General features: G+C 40.1%; 1 protein-coding gene across 2 annotated transcripts in view; it reads right to left on the bottom strand.

Moving 5' to 3' along the window:
- Window positions 1-22,065, bottom strand: part of SYT16 (synaptotagmin 16) — a gene marked incomplete at its 5' end in the record, with an annotated part of 265,502 nt that overhangs the window by 22,217 nt on the left and 221,220 nt on the right. For both annotated transcript variants that reach the window (XM_081292276.1, XM_081292275.1), the window contains 4 exons: window positions 1,068-1,257; window positions 4,152-4,592; window positions 9,825-10,078; window positions 14,885-15,097. In XM_081292276.1, coding sequence (XP_081148402.1) covers window positions 1,068-1,257; window positions 4,152-4,592; window positions 9,825-10,078; window positions 14,885-15,097 — 1,098 coding nt within the window. The remainder of the gene's footprint in view (window positions 1-1,067; window positions 1,258-4,151; window positions 4,593-9,824; window positions 10,079-14,884; window positions 15,098-22,065) is intronic.

The raw sequence follows: 22,065 nt of genomic DNA, 5'->3' as shown, positions 1-22,065 counted from the left end.
TCTTTCAATAAGACTTTGGCGCCTGGGGTCAGCAGGCCTCCTGCCCTCCACTCTACCCTCTACTAGCTTAACTTCCTATGTGTGAAATGCTAGAATTCAACATTCTCAGACTCTCTTGCAGCTAGCATCCTAGATACAAATTAGGATCCTCTGATGAGATGTTTTTACATGAGGTTTAGAAGGCAAAAGTGAGACAGAAACCAACTGTCTATGCTGTTTTTCTTTTTTCTTTTCTAACAAGCAAGATCATAAAATGGCGAGCTAATTTTTTTTAACAGCCTTATTCCTATGTTCAGTCTACAACTCCCAGGTTGAGAGGCTGTTGAGACAGCAGCAGTAGCTATTTGATGTGGCTTCCTGAACCCTGGACTACAGTCATAGGGTATGTTTTACATCCTTATTCCTAAATGACCTCAGAAATGGTCATTTTCCCTGGTAAATAGTCTTGCATTGCCCCAGATCTGCCTCCTCCACATCTTTTTCCATCATCATCGTAACCATTAACATTCCTTATGTGTTCACTAAGTATTAGGCACTGTGCTAAACCCTAAAATTACAGAAGTTAATTTAAACCCAAAAATAACCCTGTGGGGAAGGGGTTATTAGCCTTTTTTCCCAGATATAATTACTGGGGTTCAGAAAAGAGATAAATCATACAAGATCAGAACAAAGCTAGTGGGTAAGTAGTGGAGCTGGAATTCGATCCCAGATTTGCCTCCCTCCAAAATCAGAGCGCTGCCACTTTAAAGTTGAGGGCCTGTGACATGTGGGCAGATTTGAATTGCTCATACCTATGATGTTGCTGAAAAGACATCATTATCATTCCTTCTCCTTCAACAATATAAACACACAGGCCAGTCTATTTCGTGTCAAGTTGCATCGAGATATGGTAGAAGCCTTCAGTCTAATTAAATAGAAAGCCATTCAGAAATCCAGAGGTATTGCTTTGTGAGGCCATACCAAGATCATTTTTACTGCCAAAATTAAAGAATGGAGATGAAAGCAGATGTAGCCTTCCACTTGCTTCCATGAGGACCAGAACTGGAGGGATCAGACACACGACTTACCAGGTGCTCGGTTAACAGCGAGGTTTCGGAAATGGCTGCCTTTGATCATTTCCACAGATAATCGCCCCGTTGTGGCATTGTAGGACAGCCCCACCAACAGCTCTGGCGCCCCTCCATGAGACAGCGACTGCGTGGATGAAGCACTATCACTGTGAGAAACTGCAGATGGGCTGAGCGGCGACTCTCCACTCTGGAGGGGAAGAACAACAAAGAATCCATTGGCCCACACTGCACTACTCTCTTTTAGAGAAAGCCGATATTATGTTTGGTGAAATTGTGACCCGATCTCAATGACTGCCAAAGATTACTAACGGCGCACTCAGTGTGAATTACAATGTGCCCAGGGAGTGCAGCCACGGATGAGATCCCCTTCATTACTAGCTGACATATTTGTTCCAAGAGCTGTCTCCATTCAATATTTCCTCTCTAAAGACAAAACGGACAAAGATGTTATTACTATTGTAAATCAAACCTTCTAAGATACATGGAGAGCTAATAATACATTTAATATAGACCAAAATTCCCTCCTGTGTAATTTGCGCCTGAATGTTTCCGTGGAACCCATCCACTCCGGGCCTGGGATTTGCTTCTGTTCTCTGCACCCTCTTGATGAATGTAGCAATACAAGAGGCATTTTTGTCTCTCAACTATTCAAGAATTGACCACTGGACATTGACCACGACATAGGATATTTGGCCCCTAGTCCTACTTTCAAGGTTGTGAGGTATATACCAAATGCTCAATTTTACCTTCTAAGGAAATCAATTACATAGAAAATGAGCACTTTCACAACTGTTTGATAAAGAAGCCAACACTTAGACTATGCATCTCAGTGACCTCACAGGCACCAGGTGAGCCCAGAAGAGAGCCCAAGCTTCCCGGCGCATTTATTCACATGCGTGCTTCTTATGATCGCGGATTTATACACCAGGGACATCAGGAGAAAGGCAATAAAGTAGATTAGAATGCTGATTCTCACTGAGGGGCAGGAGTAGGCATCAGCCCAGCTACAGCAGGCCGGCCAGCACCTCTAATACACCTCCTCCCCGGAATTAAGCATGTTGGACTTCACTTAAAACTCTCTTCTGTCTGAAATCATTTCCTAAAACTTCTTATCAAGAACCCAATAAGCAAAACTAACAAAAGGAATAAAATATTCTGCATATCAGCAGGGAAATATCCTTTTTACCCAAAACATGGGCATTTCTAAGAGCCCCAAGCTTTCATGGAATACCATTTATAAATTATAGATAGGGCCAGGTGGTTTTGACAGGTGCCTCACAGGCTCTGCTGTCTAGAAGATAAAAATCCAGCAACAAAATATATGCTTTGTTTGGGGGAGGGCTACCGCCACCCCTGTGCTTCTACAGAAGCTCCTACTGTGGCACCTGTCACTGCACTGCTTGCCTTGCCCATCAAATTCCAAAATCTGTATCCCTTTCTCAGTCCCTAGTGCATAAACCATGGCTTCTAAATCTCTTAGTCCACAATGCATAGCCTAATATATGGCACATAATCATGCCCCATAAATGGCTGAGCAATGAAAGAATTTTCACCTTCAGAGATCTTTCACATTGGCTCCTTTCCCCCATGCAATCTGTGCCTCTAGCACAGAGCCCAGGACCTGGTACAGAGAACCATGGGTGTGAACATACTTATACCTATGTTTTATAGTCCAGAGTCCTTTCTGACCTGAGGATTCTGATTTCCATGGTTTCAGATATATGTTATCAGAGCTCAAACAAAAGAGAGATTTGAGTAGAAGCGACACATGATCTGGGTTTTGTTTTAACAGACTCATTCTGGCCTCCATGACAGGAATAATCTGTAGGGGGCAAAAGCAGTATGAGAAGAGCATCAGCTAGAGGCTATTTCAGTAATCCAGCAGAGGAGCAGGGTCCAACAGAGGAACAGCATCTGGTTGCATTTGAAAATACAGCTCATAGGATTTCCAGTGGAAAAGATTTTAGCCCTAGCAACTGGAAGGATTCTATTGCTTCTAATTGAGACGTGGAAGATGGCAGGTGGAATAGATTTAGGGAGGCAAAAATCAGGATTTCAAGTTTGACCATGTGAAGACACCATGTGAAATTCCAATGGACAGATCTCTTTTCACTGTGGTCAAGGAGCCTTTTTGGTTCCTTTGTTCTTCCTCCAACAAAGCAAGCTTCTCTCCACCTCCCCAAGACTACATGTGCCTGAAATCCTCCACCTCCGCATGCCACCAGTCTTTTTCCCTCAATCACTGGAGCTTTGCTTTATCACCACCTCAAAGAAACCTCCCCTGACCCTTCTAAACAAACAGCAGCCTCTGTCACTCTCTCCTGCCAACCTGGGTCTGCCTGTAAACACTCCCCGCACTGGACCCTGGAGCACTAGCTGCTCAGTTTGTGTGTGCATGTGCCTTGCTTTGTCTCTACAGTACTTGGCAGGAAACATCTTTGAATGAGTGGCTGACTGGCCCAACAGCCCATGGCTACCTGATATTTTTACATGATTTTGTAAAAGGTGATCTTCACACTAGATGACATACAACCCAGGGCAAAAGCGGGCTGCCCATCATGTAGACACACAAGCTACGTTGTCTTCCCTTAAAACCCTGGGGAAGAAAGCAGAATGAGGTATGTGGGAGGAGGCCAGTCTGATAAATGGAAGGTCTAAGAAGTAGCTAGGGTTCAGAGCTGGTATTCTACAATGCTCCCACATCCTTGTTTAGGACCTTGCCTTGAAAGTCCCATCTCTTAGATTCACCATAATACATACTGGGGGCTGGAGGGCTAGGACCACTTATCCACTAACCAGAAAGCCCAGTCACCTCTCCAGGTTTTTCCATGCCCTTTACCACACTGCTACTGTCATTTCCATAAATGAACGGGGAATACATCCATCAGGTTATCAGGAAGACAGGCATGAAAGACCCATAATACCATGAAGTGCAAATCATGGCTTATAAAGATGAAGAGAGCCAAATGGAAAATTAAATTAAGGTCTCTGCATTCAAAGCTGAATGTACTAAATCAAGGGCTGACAATCCCAGGTCTTCGAACACACCGCATCATTAGCAGCACCATTTAACATACTCACGCTTATATTGCTTCTTGGCTCCAGAACCAGAGTCACTTTCATTTCCCCTTCTGGCTGTAGGTGGCTAAGATAGAAGAGCTTCTCCCCCATCATTCTCTCTCGGGTCATCTTACGGGCAGCGTACAGTCGGAAGCGGACAGCACAGGAAGCCACATCTCTGGACTCCAGCTTGGCAAAGGTGACCTTCTCCTTGAAGACAGGGTGGGGCCCCCTCTGTATGCTCGTCCTGCCCCTCTGTTTCTTACTGGGCAGCAGCACTACATGAACTTGCCAGGAGTTGACTCCACTTCTGTCCTTATCTGGGAGGCCCTGTGCTCTCACAATGGTCACTGTGAGCTTCTGGGTCGAAGCTCGATATTCAAAGATGACATCTAGGTCACCACACTTGGAGATGGGATCCAAGACCCCGGATGGCACCTGCAAGCTGGTCCTATCCTGTTCCTGTTGAGGATGGAACAAAAGATTAGGAATGAAAAATGATGATGCCTAATTGCATTTGGACAGGTTCATGCCCTTGGTGCTCCTTCAGAATCCCACGCTTTTTGACTGTCAGTGCATGATCTTCTATGTTAAAAAGGTCTGTTTTCTGATCTCTCTCCCTTAAACTGTGAATTCTTGGAGGGCACACTGCCTGACATATGGTGAGCCTTTATGAATGTTTTTGGAATTAATAAATAAAGCTTTTATTTTTTGCAAAGTGTTTTCTGATATGCTGACTCTCAGAAAGCACAACTGTCCACTATTGTTGAAAATTAAGTCAACCATGCAATTGCTAACAGGCAATTTTTTTCTTGAGTTCTCGGGAGAATTGGTTGAGATTGGGCCTATCCTCTGCAGCCCAGAATCTGCTATAGACGTAAAACCTAATGTGATTCCTGGTAAAGTGATCCTTCAGTATATCTTTAATCTATACAGGAGAAAAGGTTTAGGGCTCAGTTTCTTAGAGTTTAATGTAGACCTGAATAATCCAAGGATTCTGATTTGGTAGGTGTGGAGTGAGGCCTGAGATTCTGCACTTCAAAGACATTCACAAGGCATGCTGGCCTCAGACCACAATTGGAATAGCAAAAGTTAGGGAGGACAGCCCCAGCAGCCACCTAGCAAAAAGCAACACTGGACCTGAAGCCAGATCACTTGAATTGAAAAAATGACTCCATCACTGATGAGCTTTTTTGACCCTGGCCAAATAGCCCAGCTTCTGCATATTGTAACCTAAAACACACATTAATATGCCTACTTGATAGAGCGTGGTTATGAGGTTGTAATACATACAAAAATACCTGTTTCAAACAGATACCATACTATCTATTCCCACCACTGGACTGGTGCTATTTCTAAAAAAGCCCCTCTCTTTATGGAACACACCCTGGGACAGCAATTTTCTGTAGATACTTGGGTTTGATCTCACCTAGGAGAAACTGAGCTGAATGTCATTTACTATAATGAATCACCCCACCAACAAATTATAAGGAATGTCAATAGAATTTTAATTTTTCTTTGAAGGTCTGGGTTTTATCTGGAACTAAACTTTGGACTGATTCGTATTATAAGTTAATTCTTATTTATATTGGACACCAGACTTCACTAATTGAGAGAGCTCTTCATTTCAAACATTATAATAAAACACCTCAAAATGTACATTCAGCAGTGAAACTTGCCCAAGGAGTCCAAGGGAAAGTAAATGGTTCTCTGGCATCTAACATCCCTAGGAATCCCAGTTCTACCACTTACTAGCTCTATGACATTGAGCAAATTATTCAATCCTTTCCACACTGCACTTTCCTCAATAGTAAAATAGGGATAACACCCACTGTATAGGAATGTTGTAAAAAAGAGAGGACTTGACAAATTGTAGACATGTCACAAGTGCCTTTCTCTTTTAAGATTAAAATTAGGCTGCCAAGAAAATTCAGATGTCTTGTAAAATAAGGGAAGCTTCTTATATCTTTTCCTTTGAGCATGCGATCATGTATGAACGTTTCTATTCAGAGGTACTTAGTTTCAAGTGATGAAAATGGTTGCTATAGAGACCTCTGAATACAACTGACTAGTGTATATATAATATTAGAAGTAAGTCTCCAAGGAGTTAGGCCAACTCAAAAATCAAGTTGCTGTCTTTTCTCAAATTCCCTTGTCTCAAAATTCCCACCTATTTTAGCCTACTCTCTCAATCATACCTCTATTGCTTGTATAGACATAAGTAATAATAGCTAATATCTACTAAGCCATTCCTTATGCTGGGTACCATATCCAATCCTTTAGAGACCGTAAAAAGCCAGCACTTAAACCCTTCAAATCTTCTTGGCCTCTCCTCTGATTCCATCTTTCCTGCAGGCACAGTGTCTCTGGACTCTAAGTGGCTTCAGCCTGGCACAACCCCTGAAGTTCTTATCTCCTGCTCATAAAATATAGTTCTCAGATTTCATTATTGGCCTGCTGATTCCAAGGCTTAGAAAGCTGCATAACGCTGCTTCACACCACACATGGAAAGTCCAAAAGTATGCCGGGGTTAATGTCCCATTCAAAGTTTCCCCCTGGGTCAGACATCCTCAGTTCAGCTAATATAGCTTCTGAGAGTGAGGTTCCAACAAGATAAAGCAATTAATTACTGTGAGCAGCAGCTAACTCAGGGGAAGATGTCATACTGAATCTTCCCTGCCTTATCCCCTCATCTTTCAGTCTGGTTCCTTGGGAGTGCAGGCCCTACCAAAGTCTTTGTCTTAAGCTCTGCTTTATTGCGGAACCTAAGAAACTTTATCTTTTTAAACATTCACATCAACTTAATGAAGTAGGTATCTAAATAGCTTCATGTCATGGAGGAATAAATCATAGTTAAGAAAGGTTAAATAACTAACACCTCTCCCCCACCATGCCAAAGTCTAGTGCCCAGCCAGAATCACCCAGGGCTCATCCTCTGCCAGTCTGAGCCTACGGCCTGCCTTAACCAGTATGCAATACTCAAAATCTTAAACTTCTGCTAAACCATGTGGCCTTCCTTTAGCTTCCCAAAACCTTTTTCCATAATTATCTGTATGGTATAGTGGATATGCAAGATGAAGAGGGAAGAAGGTGGGAGCTGGAAAATATTACCGTCAATTTCATACCCTTTAGGCCTGTTCTTAATATTAGTTAATATGTTGTTCCTAGATTTATCATCAACTTGAATGCTAAGGTAAAAAAATTCCAAGTTAATGAAGATCTTTCCATTTCTCTTTCAGGCTATCTCTTCAGGTAAATGCTCACTCCACCTTTATGTTCCACAGGTGTCCTGGGTAAAGCTCTTCCATAACCATCCTAAGAAGTCTGCATGAAGCAAAATGGCCAAATTCTGCATGGGCCTGTTGAGGCTGTGGCCCATGAAAACTGGGCTTCGTGGCCCCTTCCTGGGTTGATGTGAGACGGAGATTTGCAAAGGTTGGTATTTTCAAAGCAATTAATTATTTCAACACACACTGCCTATCACCAGGCAACTGAAGGAGCTCCTCCTGTGGGTACTGTTAATTCCGCTAATCCATTTGACCTTCCTGCAAGGTAAAATCTCTTCATTCTTATCCCCATTTGGCAGATTTTAATTAACTTCTCAAAGCCAACCAATTAATCAGTGGAAAGCAGAGATGAAAAGTGGGACACCTGCCTTCCTGTGTGCTGGAAATCGCCAACCACCTCTCATTGTCTTCCCTGCCAAGTCCTCAGTCTGTAGAAAAAAGTCAATGGCCTTTGCCAACAGAGAAGAGCAGCGCTTGAAAATCCATCAGCCTGGCAGGTATCACACTGCAGGACCGGTTTCCTTCAGAGACAAAATTCATGATTCCTTGAGATCTAATATCCTGGTTTTTTTCTTTAAGATGGGAATACTTGCGTCAACCTGTCAAAATCCAGGTAGGTTTAAAGATTTTCTGTCAAACTGACAAGGCTTTCTGTTTTAGTAAGATAGTGTTGATGTCATCTGTGTGGCCAAAGTAAACAGACCCACAACATGTTCCCGATGCCAGATACATGGGGGAAAGATGGGGTTCTTAACGCAGCTAAGAGGCAAATAAATCGATTCTTAAGAGGCGAGCTAAGCCTGCAGAGCAGGCAGTTACAGGAACTGCCTCTGAGCTGGATTTGAAGTTCTACTGTAGGAGCACCAAATTACAGCTTTTGTCTTGAAATAGATATGAGGTTGAATGGATCACACAGAGATGTCTGGGTATTTGGGGAATCTGAGAACATCCAGTACCCTCAACACATCTTCTCTTTAGGATCCCCGGGGCAGGTCAGCAGGAGGTTCCATGGAGAAGAGATTACCAGCCTGGTAGCACAGTTACCAGGCAGAGTACAAACAGGCAGGTGAAGAGCTCTGTTTTGTTTTTGTGGTGATGGAGCCAAAATGAATATCTTTAAATGTTACTGTGTGGGATTTGATCTGACTCTTTCTTCTTTTTAACAAAGCTGATCAGGTCAGTGGCCTTGGGTACCTCTATAGCAAGGACTGCTTTTAATAAGCTGTACAAACCATACATCTGAGTTACCACTCCTGGTCCTTGGCAGAAACACCAACATAGAGGTACAGAGGCATGTGCACACACACCTCATACACACCTCCTTACATGCTCCCTACACTCCCCAGCATATCTGCAGTACAATTTTGAAACATGATTTTCTTTTGTGTTTCCTTGAGCATTCAGAGTGAGTGTGTGTGTGTGTGTGTGTGTGTGTGTACTAATAAGAGATTCATTCTGTTTATTTTCTCAGACTGAAACTAATAAAATCCATTCACCCTTCTCTTCCTCTATCTTCACAGCTTCATGTTTTATATACTTATATGACCTATTTCATCAAAATCAGTTTTATATTAGGTACTAAAAACTACTATTTAATACCTTCTGGTGTCATGGAATAAGGATTGGAGGGGATCTAGCTAATGAAGAATGACTGGTAATGTATGAAAGATAAAACAATGTTTGTAAAATCCTTCTTACTAGGGTGTAGTAACTGGCATTTCAATGAATGGCAGCTATTCCAATCATCCCCTCTGGTCATATCTCTAGATGGTTAGGCATATTAGGGACCAGATTTAATTGAAAAAGAAATTCAGAAGAAGCATCTTTCATCAGAGATTTATTCAAAGGCTAGAGGGTCATTATAGACGACTGTCATCTCCTAGACCTCCAATTCAATTAAAAGCTAACGAATATACTAACACATGCAGCAAGACCTTCATCGTAATATCGTGCATAATTTTATTTGGAGGCCTACTTCATTTTAGTGAAATTCTCAATTTCCATTTCAAATGATCACAACTAAAGATTTTGGGTATGCAACCAGGAAGGAAATAAACCAACCTCTCCAAAGAACTAAAAGTTTTCTTTGTATAAAAATAAGTCCTGTAAGGGGTCATTTTATCACTATTCTTCTTCCTTTTTTATCTAGCATTCTTTTCTTTGCATTTGAAACAAATTTACTTGTGATTCTTTTATTCATGTGCTCAGGGACTTTGGTTATCTAAAGAAAAATTTATTTTTTAAAAAAGGGTATTTTAGGTCTTTGTTTTTCAAGGCAAAGTTTTCTTTCTGGAAAAAACTTGGTGAAAGGAGGGTAAGGAGAAGAAAATGGAGGAAGAAAGAGATGGGGAGAGGAACCCAAAGAATATACACTGATAAAGCAAAGAATGGAAAACAAGTAACTCACCTCTGGACTCCATACTGAGGAGCTGTCAGTAGCATAGGAATCTTCAAATCCCCGGTTATTAAAATCTGTTTCCATCTCCAAGCTGCCCTCTGTGGACTGACGACTGAGGCTTCGAACCCCACTGGTCTCTTGGTGAGAGGTGCCATGATGTCTGTTGTCTCCTCGCTCACTTGGGGACCGTGAAGTAACAGAGATGGCATGATCTTTGTAAGACAGGATCTCAGAATAACTCAGTTGGCTGGTTCTATCCAAATCTAAATTTACAGAGAGAAAAGTATTTCAAATGCATTGTTTTTCATACCTAGAGAAATTAAGCCATTGCAACCACAATAATCAAGACCACAAAAACAATATGCACACCAGTAACATCTGCAGAAAAAATTCTACCCATGCAGTGGATAAATTTGATCCATATAATAAAAAAGACCATTAGGTCTTTCCATGAGGTTCAAGTAGGTTTGATACTTCCCAATAATATGAGTATCAAGAATGGGTATCTAGCCAGTTGCAGGGGCACCCACCTGCAATCCCAGCCACTACAGGGGCTGAGCAGAAGGATCACATTCAAGGCCAGTCTAGGCAGCTTAATGAAGCCCTGTCTCATAATAAAAATAAAAATGGCTGGGGGTGTAGCTCAGTGGTAAAGTGTCCCTGTGTTCAATCCCTAGTAACACAAACACTCTCTCTCTCTCTCTCTCTCTCTCTCTCTCTCTCTCTCTCTCTCTCTCACACACACACACACACACACACACACACATGCACACACAATGATATTTGTATTAAAAGGATAAATTTAACACAAGCATTTTGTTGGGACTAAAAAACACAAGACTTCAAGAATGGCTCCAGAAAGCAAAAATAGTAATCTAATGTGGAGATCATGTTAGATCATGGGGTCAAGATCATGGAGATCATGACTCTCCCATTGTTCTTTCTCTCTCCCATATTCACTAGAGGTTTCTGTAGTTTTCTCAGGTGAAAGTTCTCTGTATGACCCGTAGAAAGAACACTGGCCTTGGATTCTGACAATCTGGATCTAAGTTCTGTCTCTGCCTTAAGAACTTGAATAACATTCAAACTCTCGGAACCTTTATTTCCTTATGTTAAAAAAGATAAAACCCATCAGAGGGTCACTGTAGACACATGAAACTATCTGTCTGACAGCCAACAGGCCCTTTCTTATCTGACTGTCCCCAGTTGGCTTCGTCTAACTCAGTTTCAACTGGGATCCTCAAACCCTCCTTCCTGTCCTTTCCTGCTTGTCCATCCAAGGCCCCAACCAACTCCTGAACTATCCTGACTGCATCAGACTCAGTGCTTCGTTCTGACCTTAGTGTTTCACTTTCCCTCTCCCCTCTCTCCTTCTCTCCTACACCCTCCCTGCACCTTCTCCAAGCCTTATTCATCCCATTCCTCACCCTCAACATCTAAGATGCCCTCAGATGGTAAAGAAAAACTGACAGTCTGCCTAAGTGACAGATTTTACCCTGGTTTACACACATGTACACACAAGTAGCTAAGATGTCTTATCTCTTTGGTCTCTAGTCCCTTCCAGTAGTCCTGTTCCCAGGATGAGAACATATTAGAGATACAGACAGGACAGTGAGTGGGATGTCAGAGTACACTCAGACTCAAATCTTACACCTACACTGCATAACAGCACTTGTTTCCCGTGTTAGCCTTACAACCTCAGGTGAAATAGAAGCTCCTTAAAGGTACAAAGCCATACACTTTACTGCATGGTTCTTATTAGGTTCTCATTAAGCCTTTGAATAACTCTGAAGTCTAGGCAGGTAACAAATATTTGAAGCAGCCAGATATGTAGCAACATGGAGAGTCAGTGAGAGAAAGGTATATGACTCATATATACTAAGAAACCAAACTTACAGGATACAATGTTGCCCTATGCAGACCACATAAAATTATCCTCAGACAGTGGTGGGCCTGAGGGTATAACCTCAGACTACTGATTTGGGTTTTTGCAAAACCATAGCAGGCCATGGAGAATTTTCCTTATCTGCCTAGTTATTCTTAATTGTTCAGTTCAGGCCCTTGGAAACATTTCCATAGGGCACTGCAAAAATGCTACATTCACACTTTCAGCTATTTGGCAAACACACTTTTAAAAGGTCCCAAATAATGACATAGCAAGGGAAATTCCACATGCAAAAAAAAAAAAAAAAAAAAACCTACAACATAAAGCAGAATTTTCTTCTAAGTCTCTAATTAGCACACCCATTCCTCACATACATGAACAGTAAAATGTCATATTAAACAGTGGGTCATCTATCAATATGTGTAGCGCCCAGCAGGATATCAGCACAAAATCTAACTTTGCCAAGAAATTACTCCCATAAAATTGTCTCATGACTCTAACTCCTATAGTGATAATACCTAGATAGCTAATGAGAGAATTTTCAGCAGCTACATTAAAGCCTTGAAACATTATTCATAATTGAAAAAAACACAGGAGAATTATATTAATGTCACAAACCATTTTCTATGGCAGACAAGCAAGAAATGAATTAGAAAACCAAATCTGGGCTCATGTCAAGTTGCAAGGAGGTGGAAGGGGAAAGGTGATTCATCTTTCCATAAAGCAGACTTCTCTTCCTTGAAATTAAAAAGTAATTACATTGTTGTCAGAGAAATGTATCCTGGTTTCCTAGAAATTATAGGACATAATTATGTCACACCAATTCTATTTGTTTGACCAGAATATTTTTCAACTTGTCTAGTTTATAACCCATTTTGATGGAATAAAACCCTATTTTGCAATTGCTTTCTCTGGTATGCCCATCATCATCCATGTGTGAAGACTCTGCTTACCATCTGTGGTGGTCAGGTCTATGTGCCATCTTAGCAAGGCAATAGGGGCCAATGGTTCAATCAAACACCAGTCCAAGTACTGATGGGAAGGAATTTTGTAGGTGTAATTAAATCAGGAAATCAGTCAGTTGAAAAACAGTAAGATAACTACAACATCATTTATAACTGGTCAGTTGAAAAACAGTAGGATATCTGCAACATCCCTGAAGTACAAATTCTAAGAATTGCAGCTTCAGCTCACCTGAGAGTCTGAGCCTCCCTTCTTGACAGCTTGCCCTTTGCATTTTGGAATTATGTATTTCTGTCACCTAGCTAGCCCCCATAATCACATAAGCCAAGTCTTGGTAATAATTCTCTTGAAGTATACACACCTACCCAGACACACGTGTATGTATATAGGGTGTATGTATTCCCACTGGTTTTATTTCTCTAGTTGGACCGTGATTGATAACATCACCCCAATAAAAAATGAGATTCCAGGAATAAATGCGCTGAGTTTGATGAAACCAGAGAGATATTATCTAGCTTTTATGAAACATTCTCAGAATTAAAAAAAAAAAAAAAACAGTAATTGGACTATTATCCTACAGCCCACCTTTCATGCCTAAAGACCTCACACTCGGCCTCTGACTCAAACCACTTAGACCAAACCCACCTTGGCATAATCAGGAATGTACTGACAAGCCATGTGCAATAACACTGAATCAGATGCAGAGAACAAGAGAGAACTTGCCTGGAGTGTGGTGCTAATAATCTCACTACTGAGTCTAGAATGATCTCACTTAAGATGAAACATGAGACAATCTACCTAGTATATGGCTCACTCATGGTTCAGATTTTACTTGGAACTGAATCTATAATCTCACTGCCCAACACTTTTGAAAGCATTTTTTTTTAGTGTGGAAATGTTTGTGCACAATTAAACTTGATCTTAGAAAACATGTTTATGATAGAATAAAATGGCTAAATATATAGACAGCAAGCAAAGAAAATCCTCTCTGGAACGCATGTTTCATATTTTCATTTCTTATCATTGAAATAAATCCATCTTTATAAAACAAACAAGAAAAAAAAGTCAAGCAATAAAAACTACATTAATGTTTCCATGGCATTTGATGACCTAAACTTTGGTCTGCAGCTATGCCTATGAAAATCCTGCTGATTTTCCTCAAAATTTACAGGTAATTTATTCAGTGTGGTGGAATTTTTCCTTTCTCCGGTAGAGAAAAATTTACTTTTTCTATCACTATCTTCAAAAAAATGTTCACAACTACCAATTGAGACCAGAGACAGGTTTTTGCTAATTCCAGGAAGATAGGGGTTAGGTGGTTGTCACAACTCTCAGAACATTGGCCATTTGTGTAAATCAGAACCCAGACACTTGGGCTTCTGGGAAATGGAGCCATTAGCTTTAGAATTAAACAAGCGACTCCCAGGGAACCAACAGCTATTAACTTTCATTAGCTAACATTTGCCCTCTCCACAGAGAAAAAGGAATGCTCTGATGTAACAGAAGAGAAAGAGAAAAAATAAGGTGGGAGGAGGGGGGGGAGGGACAGTGAGGAAATGACAAGAGGTCAGCAGCCATTCATATTGTGGTTTGGCCATAGCAGGCCTATATTTATTAGCTTACCTTGAACTAAAAACAATAGCGATAAAATGTCAGTCGGTATTTGTCAGTTAAGTGAAACTACATGATAGGCAGCAAGTTTTTCCTGCTGAAAAATAACATGGTTCTATTTGTTAATTCTAGCTTTCCCTCCCCCACCTTGTTTGTTGCCTGTCCTGTCTTCACTGCCAAATCAAAATTTCTTCTCTTTCATCTTCTCTCAGTTTCTGTGATCTCCATTTTCTTTGTCTAGTGCGAAAATGAGGAAGGTGTACTATGACGTGCCCCTTGGTTTCACTGACCACACGCCCAAAAAGAAAGAAAGAAAAGAACTCGAATCACTGAGACCAGACCAAGAAGGTGCATGCTGTGACGGTCTCTCCAGATATTTACTAAATACACTTCCTGTCCCAGTGGGGCTCTGGGCATAAGAATATCGGAAAGATGCCTCACCTTTGCTCAGGGAAGCACTAAGAAATATCACCTTGTTCTTTTGGCTTCCTTTTCATTTTCCTTTCCTCTCGGGATTCTTAGACACAGAATATAATATCTAAAAGACTCAAAAATTTTATCATTGGCCATTGCTGGTCTAAATAAAGGAAAAACAAGATGCAATGGATACCTTTGCAGGCAGACACTCCGGCGCTATCTTCTTCGTGGGTAGGGAGCAAACGGCCACATTTGGGTTTCTGTTCCAGTTCCTTAGGTTTTCCTTTCTCAGAAGCTCTTGAACGGAAACTCTGGGACCGGGACACAGAAATCTCAAATTGTTTGATCACGTCCTCATCACTGTCAGAAGATGTGGATGGCTCTTCATCATCTCCAATACTGTCAACTGGGAGCAAACAAGAGACATGAGTCTGTGTGGCCTCTGTGATCCGACAGAGAAAGAAACAGTCTGGGAACCTGGAGAAGAGTGTAGACAGCTAATCTGGATCAAGCAGATTCAAACTGCATAGGAAGGATCGGAAACACTTCTGAAACAGAAAATTGAATCTGAAGGGATGAAACAGAGATGGCTAGAACCCAGGAGAGTCACTGGGATACCTGTAGGCAACATCACGAGCCATGGGGTTGAGCCGGGCAGCCCTGCTGATTGTTTATGTTGCTTACAGGTATCCACAGCTAGGAAGAGGACCTGTACAAGTGCATCTGCCTGATGTGCAGTGTTGTGGGAAATACATTCTTCATATTATCACATTTATTAAAACACACAGAGCAAAGTTCCACTTCAGAGAAGAGATATTTGCAACTAAAATTTTCCAATAGCTTCTAAGTTTTGAAAAGAGAATCATTGTGTCTATTTTAACTCATTTATACTATCCATGTTCTAAATCTTTCTCAGCATCAACAACCCAACCCAAATACCCTTTCAGATTTTTTTTAAATTTTAATTTGTTATATATGACAGTAGGATACATTACAATTCTTTGAATTTTTGAGAAATAAATTTCAATGGATATATTTGAGATTCACATGATGCAGAATACATACAGAGAGTAAAATGGTGTGATATTGAAGTGAATTAACATATCATCTCACATAGACACTTTTTGTATGTGACAAGAGGAGTTAAAAATCTACTTATTTAACAAAAATCTCTAATACAGCTTTGTTAACTAGAGTATTTGTGGTGTGCATCAGATCTACAGACTGTGTATTTTTACACATCAGCTACTTTGAATCCTTTGATCTACATCTCCCCATCCCTGCCCCACCCTATCCTTGGGAACCATTGTTTAATTCTCAGTTTCTTTGAATTTGACTTTTTTTGGAAAAAAAAAGGTTTCATATATAATAAAAAAGGTTTCATATATACTGAGTCTAGAATGATCTCACTTAAGATGAAACATGAGACAATCTACCTAGTATACGGCTCACTCGTGGTTCAGATTTTACTTGGAATTGGATCTATAATCCCACTGCTCAACACTTTTGAAAGCACTTTTTTAGTGTGGAAATGTTCGTGTACAATTAAACTTGATCTTAGAAAACATGTTTATGGTAGAATAAAATGACTAAATATATAGACAACAAGCAAAGAAAAAAAGCAAATCCTCTCTGGAATACATATTTCATATTTTCATTTCTTATCATTAAAATAAATCTATTCATTTCTTATCATTGAAATAAATCCACTGATGTAAAAACAAAAAAGAAAAAAAAAGTCAAGCAATAAAAACTACATTAATGTTTCCATGGCATTTGATGACCTAAAATTTAGTCTGCAGCTATGCCTATGGAAATCTTGCTGATTTTAAACATTTACAGGTAATTTATTCAGTGTGGTGGAATTTTTCCTTTCTCCAGTAGAGAAAAATTTACCTTTTCTATCACTATCTTCAAAAAAGTTCACAACTACCAATTGTGACCAGAGACAAGTTTTAGCTAATTCCAGGAAGACAGGGGTTAGGTGGTTGTCACAACTCTCAGAAAAGCAGCTATGTTAGCTAATATGTTAGCTAATGAAAAAATGCTTTCAAAATGATTTTACATATATATAAGATTTTTCGATACTTTTCTTTCTGTGCCTGGCTTATTGGCTTAGCATGATGTCTTCTGCATCCATTCATGTTGTAACAAATGGCAGGATCTTGTTTTTAAGGCTGAATAATATTCTGTGTGTGTGTGTGTGTGTGTGTGTGTGTGTGTGTGTGTACAGGTGTATACATGCATATACATACATGCCATATGTATTTGTGTATATATATTTAATTTATTCATTCCACCTACCTATAGACCCAGGCCATTTCCATATCTTGGCTACCATGGATAATGTTCAATAAACATGGCAATGCAGATATCCTTACAAGATGGTAATTTTGTCTCTTCTGGGAAGCTCTCAGAAGAGGGACTGTTAGGTCATATGGTAGTTCTGGTTTTAACTTCTTTAAGAATCTGCCCACTGTTTTCCCCAGTGGCTGCACCAATCTATATCCCCACCAACAGTGTATTCAGATTTCTTTTTCTTGTCATTTTTTCCTTTTGATCCTGGCCATGCTAATGAAATGCCCTTTGAATTATTTGTACACTTCACCCACACTGGCACCCTTGCCTCTTGCAGATGTCCTTTACCTTAACTTTGATGTTCCCTCTGCCTCCCCCAGATGGCTCCTTCACATTCCAGTCTTAGCTTGACTGTCACTCCATCCTAGAGGTTTCCTGGCCATCCTCCCTCAACTAGTTCTCCTCATAACAGTACTTCCTTGAAAATAAAAGCTATTATCTGTTTTGTTAAGTGATGTCTTTCCATTATATAAAACTATACCTGCTGCAGAGTAAGTGCTTAGTAAACACTTGTTAAATAGTAAATAAATGGGTGAGCCGGGTGCTGTGGCACATGTCTTTAATCCCAATGGCAGGGGAGGCTGAGATAGGATGATCATGAGTTAAAGCCAGCCTCAGCAAAAGCGAGGTGCTAAGCAACTCATTGAGACCCTGTCTCTAAATAAAATACAAAATAGGGCTGAGGATGTGGCTCAGTGGGCCGAGTGCCCCTAAGTTCAATACCTAGTAGTAGTAGTAGTAATAGTGAAAACCCAGTTTTGTCCCAAGCCTGAGCACCCACGTAGCAATTAACATGCTGTCCCCTATGCCTGGGATACTTTTCTCTGGGCTTCCATCCAGACTGGTTAAGAATATAACTTGACACATCAGCCTAGATATCAGCCTAGATTGACTTCTTTCCAGAACATCCTTCCTTAATCCCTTAAATCAAGTTCAGGGCTCCTTCCATGTGCTGTAAAATATTTCTCTCTTCTCCCTTGCAAATGATCCCTCCCCACTGTGGGGACATTATCTATCTAACTTCTAATTGCCCCACCATCCTGACTACACCATGAAGATAAGGGGGCACATCAAAGATTCCCCCATGCATGCAGGCCCTATCTCTGTACCAGGCACACAGCAGATTGCTTGTTAAGTATTTGCTGACTGTGAACAGAAAACTATAGATAATGAAGAATAATTTTAACCCCTTCCTTGCATCTAAAAGTCACACAGTGATTCCAGAGAAGACTATGGTTGTTAATTTGCAGATCAGTCATAAGGAACACTTCCAAATCAGAAACTAAGAAGAAATAAAACATCATATTTTTTAGTGAGAAAAACTACTTTTAAACACCAGCCTGGTCAGAATATTTATTTTCTGCCTTGGTTAAGAGTTGAGATTCCTAAAGTTCTTTGGAAGAATAGTAATAATAACAAACATTTACTGAATGATTTTATATGCCCGGGACTAAGTGCCATGTACTTATTTAATCCACACAAAATCTATATTATTATTATTATTTCCATTTTTCAAGTAAGAAAATTTAGGGGGAGAGGAATCCACGAGGAGCTGAAGATCATACTGCCAAAAACTGGTAGAAACAAGAATTGAATCAAAGTAGCCTATCTCCAGAGCTCACTAAGCTGAAAAACCAGAGGTCATCATCAGAACTCTCACACTGCATACTCATTTTAAATAGCTTCTGTGGCTAAGTCTTTTAACCCCTTTGGGCCCACTTCCTTATTTATGGATCACTCCCCAGATCTTTTTAGCACCAAATTCTCTGACTTCAAAGTTTCTGCCTCATAGGATCAATATTCAGAGTTAAGCATCTGGTCTACGATTATGAAAACCTAGCTTTTTCATCTCAGTTTTATTGCCTGTGTCCATCACCATGGTAGGACCTGAAAAACTAAGTGTCAAAAGGAACTATCCAGTCAGAATGGCAATTATCAAGAATACAAGTAACAATATATGTTGGCAAGAATGTAGGGGGAAAAAGGTACACATACATTGCTAGTGGGACTGCAAATTGGTACAACCACTATGGAAAGCAGTATGGATATTCCTCATAAAACTTGGAATGGAACCACCATTTGACCCAGTTATACCACTCCTTGGTTTACATCCAAAGAACTTAAAATCAGCACACTACAGTGATGTAGCCACATCAATGTTTACAACAGCTCAATTCACAATAGCTAAACTATGGAACCAACCTAGGTGCCCTTACATAGATGAATGGATAAAGAAAATGTGATATATATACACAATGGAATATTGCTCAGCCATAAAGAAGAGTGAAATTATAGCATTTACCAGGAGATGGATGAAACTGGAGAATATTGTGCTAAGTGAAATAAGCCAGTCCCCCCAAAACCAAAGGGATCTCAAGTCCCACTAAACAACAGATTAAATAGATCCCTCAAGAAAACAAAGCTGCATCCCAAATCTCTCAGCCCTGCTGTCACCCACACAAAGACATGGGTTTATTCCAGGGGTAGCTAAGCCACTGTCTCCTAGAGCCCCAGCACCTATAGAAGCATCATCATCACAGACACTGGGACAAGCAAGGAAAAAAATCTGTATTACTAACAACAACTTCATTAGTCCAAGAGAAAAAGCTGTAAAAACATGAAAAAGCAAGGGATGTATTTGATTCTCTGTTTTACTCTTTAAGTTTGGGAAGTTTGTTGATATTATTTCATTGAAAAGTTTGGGCATTCCTTTGGTTTCTATCTCTGAGCCTTCATCTATCCAAATGAATCTTAAATTTGGTCTTTTCATGTTATCCCATATTTCTTGGAAGTTCTGTTCATGCTTTCTTAACATATTACTCAATATATATACCAGGTATCTTCTTGGGACTTTGCATATACAATCCCATTTAATCATCATGGCCACCCACAAAGTAAGGATTATTATTATCCCCATTGTATAGAGAGGAAAGAGAGAGAGAGAATGGGTGAGTACTTTCCATAAGGGAAACAAAGTTAGGAAAGTAACAAAGCTTGGACTTGATCATTGAATGTATATCCTTAACCACTGCACCTATCACCAGATCTCATTACACCAGGAAACCGAGCCACCTCTAGCTTAATTTTCCTGATGAGGTGAGAAGGAGCTTTGCCACTTACCCTGAAATCTTCTAGGAGGCTGCTTCCTTTGTAATGGATCAAAGAAGAAAAGAACAGTGGAGAGTAATCAGTGCATGTGGTGTGAATGTATATGGCCAGGCTGCAGGATAACTGGCCTGTTGCTCCTCATGAGATTATATATACAGTGCTATTCTAAGCCTCACTGCCCAAGAACCTCAGAGAATTCTCCAGTCTAAAAAAGGAATCTGTAACCTCTTCCAAATGCCACTGAGCAGCAACAGTAGCAGCATTATAGTTAATAAAAGCAATCTCTTGTATGGCATTTATCATGTGCTAGGAATTGTTGTAGAACTTAATGTATGTTCATTTATTTATTGCACAGAAAAAACCATTGAAATAAGTACTGCTAGTAGACCCATCCTAAGGATGGAAAAACAAAGGCACAGTGAAGTTAATAATTTGCTATAGTCATAATAGTTCATAAGTTGTAGACCAGGATGCAGCCCAAGCCATCTTACTCTAAAATCCTTGCTTCTTCGAGACAAAACTCTTAAACCATAAACAAAACTGATAAAATTGTGTTTTATCACTAAGAAAATAAGTCTCATAGGTTAGGTTGGAAAGAATTTTCATGAGTATCTATTCCTTAATTTTCACAGAGAAGCAAAAGCCTAAAAAGTGTTTTTCCCACAGTCATACCAAGCCAAGACCAATTCCAGAACTCCGGTGTTTCAAGTTGATAGTGTTGCCATATAATTTTCCAGCCTTTCTTCCTAATGGTTTTGAGTCTTTTTTTTTCAAATTCAATATTTGGCTCTTATCTATTTGAATATGTTATAATGCAACTGTGTCAACAACTAAATAGCTGATCTACATTTCATTTGGCTTAAGCTTCAAAAAATTACAAAGTCTCGTTTAAATTGTGGCACTTGTTTCAAGATCAGATAGTATTTTCTGAAGTACCATGTGCACATCAAGTTCAGATTCCTTTCAAGCTAAATACCTGGGAAGTACAGTAGCAGTTTCTATTAAAATCTTCACTCCTCTAGCAATTAGCTTACTAATAGAACAGGAAAAAAACTGCACAATTGTCATGGAAGTGAATATGTTGGGAAGTTGAAACATTCATTTCACTCAATCACAGAATTCAGACAAATCTTAGGAATCATCTAAACATCTACCATTAAATAGAAGTCAGACTTCTGCATTCATTTCAATACATGGCCACCTAGTTTCGTCCCTTTATTCACATGCTATCAAGGTGCTACTGTGAGCTTCTTGCAGGGCAAGCAACTCATGAATTGACAGGCGGAGAGCAATTTGACAATGATCTACCAGTACTAAGTCCTCACTGCAATGGAAAGAGAAGGTCCCTCTCTCTAATTTGCATGAATTATTTTCTAGTTTATGAAGCAGCAGAGGAAATTCTACCTTCATCTTCCATGTGTAAGAGACAAGAAGGAAGGACCTAGTACAACAGCAACTGTATTTTGGATACGGCACCAGTCAAGTCTAGAGTGATTAGAGGGTAGAATGTGGAGTCCAGCTGCTAGAATGTGACCCTGGAATCTTCTCCTTGGTAGTCTGGGACCAAAGCAAGTTCCTTTACTTTATCAATTTCAGCATTCTAATTTCTACATTCCTTACCTCTTAACAGTTTTGAGAGGACTAAGTGAGATAAACTAGGTACAGGCACTTAGCACCTGCTTGACATACAATATTCTCAAAAAAAAAATATTGTTGTTGTGCACTCTGCACGACCAGTTGGATTCCTTCCCCCACTTTTACCTTAAAAGAAGCAATAAAATGAGCAGGTGGGCACTGCCTATTTCCAGACAGTGCTGCTAACTCCTACAGAGCCTTCTACCAGGTTTGGGCACAGGACTGTGAGGTAGGGTGAGAAATACAACCATACTATCCACTTAATCTTCTACT

This window comes from Spermophilus citellus (assembly GCF_964194105.1).
Source record: "Spermophilus citellus genome assembly, chromosome: 4".
Lineage (NCBI taxonomy): Eukaryota > Metazoa > Chordata > Mammalia > Rodentia > Sciuridae > Spermophilus > Spermophilus citellus.
The sequence above is the reverse complement of the archived record's forward strand: the minus strand, read 5'-3'. Positions and strand labels throughout refer to the sequence as shown.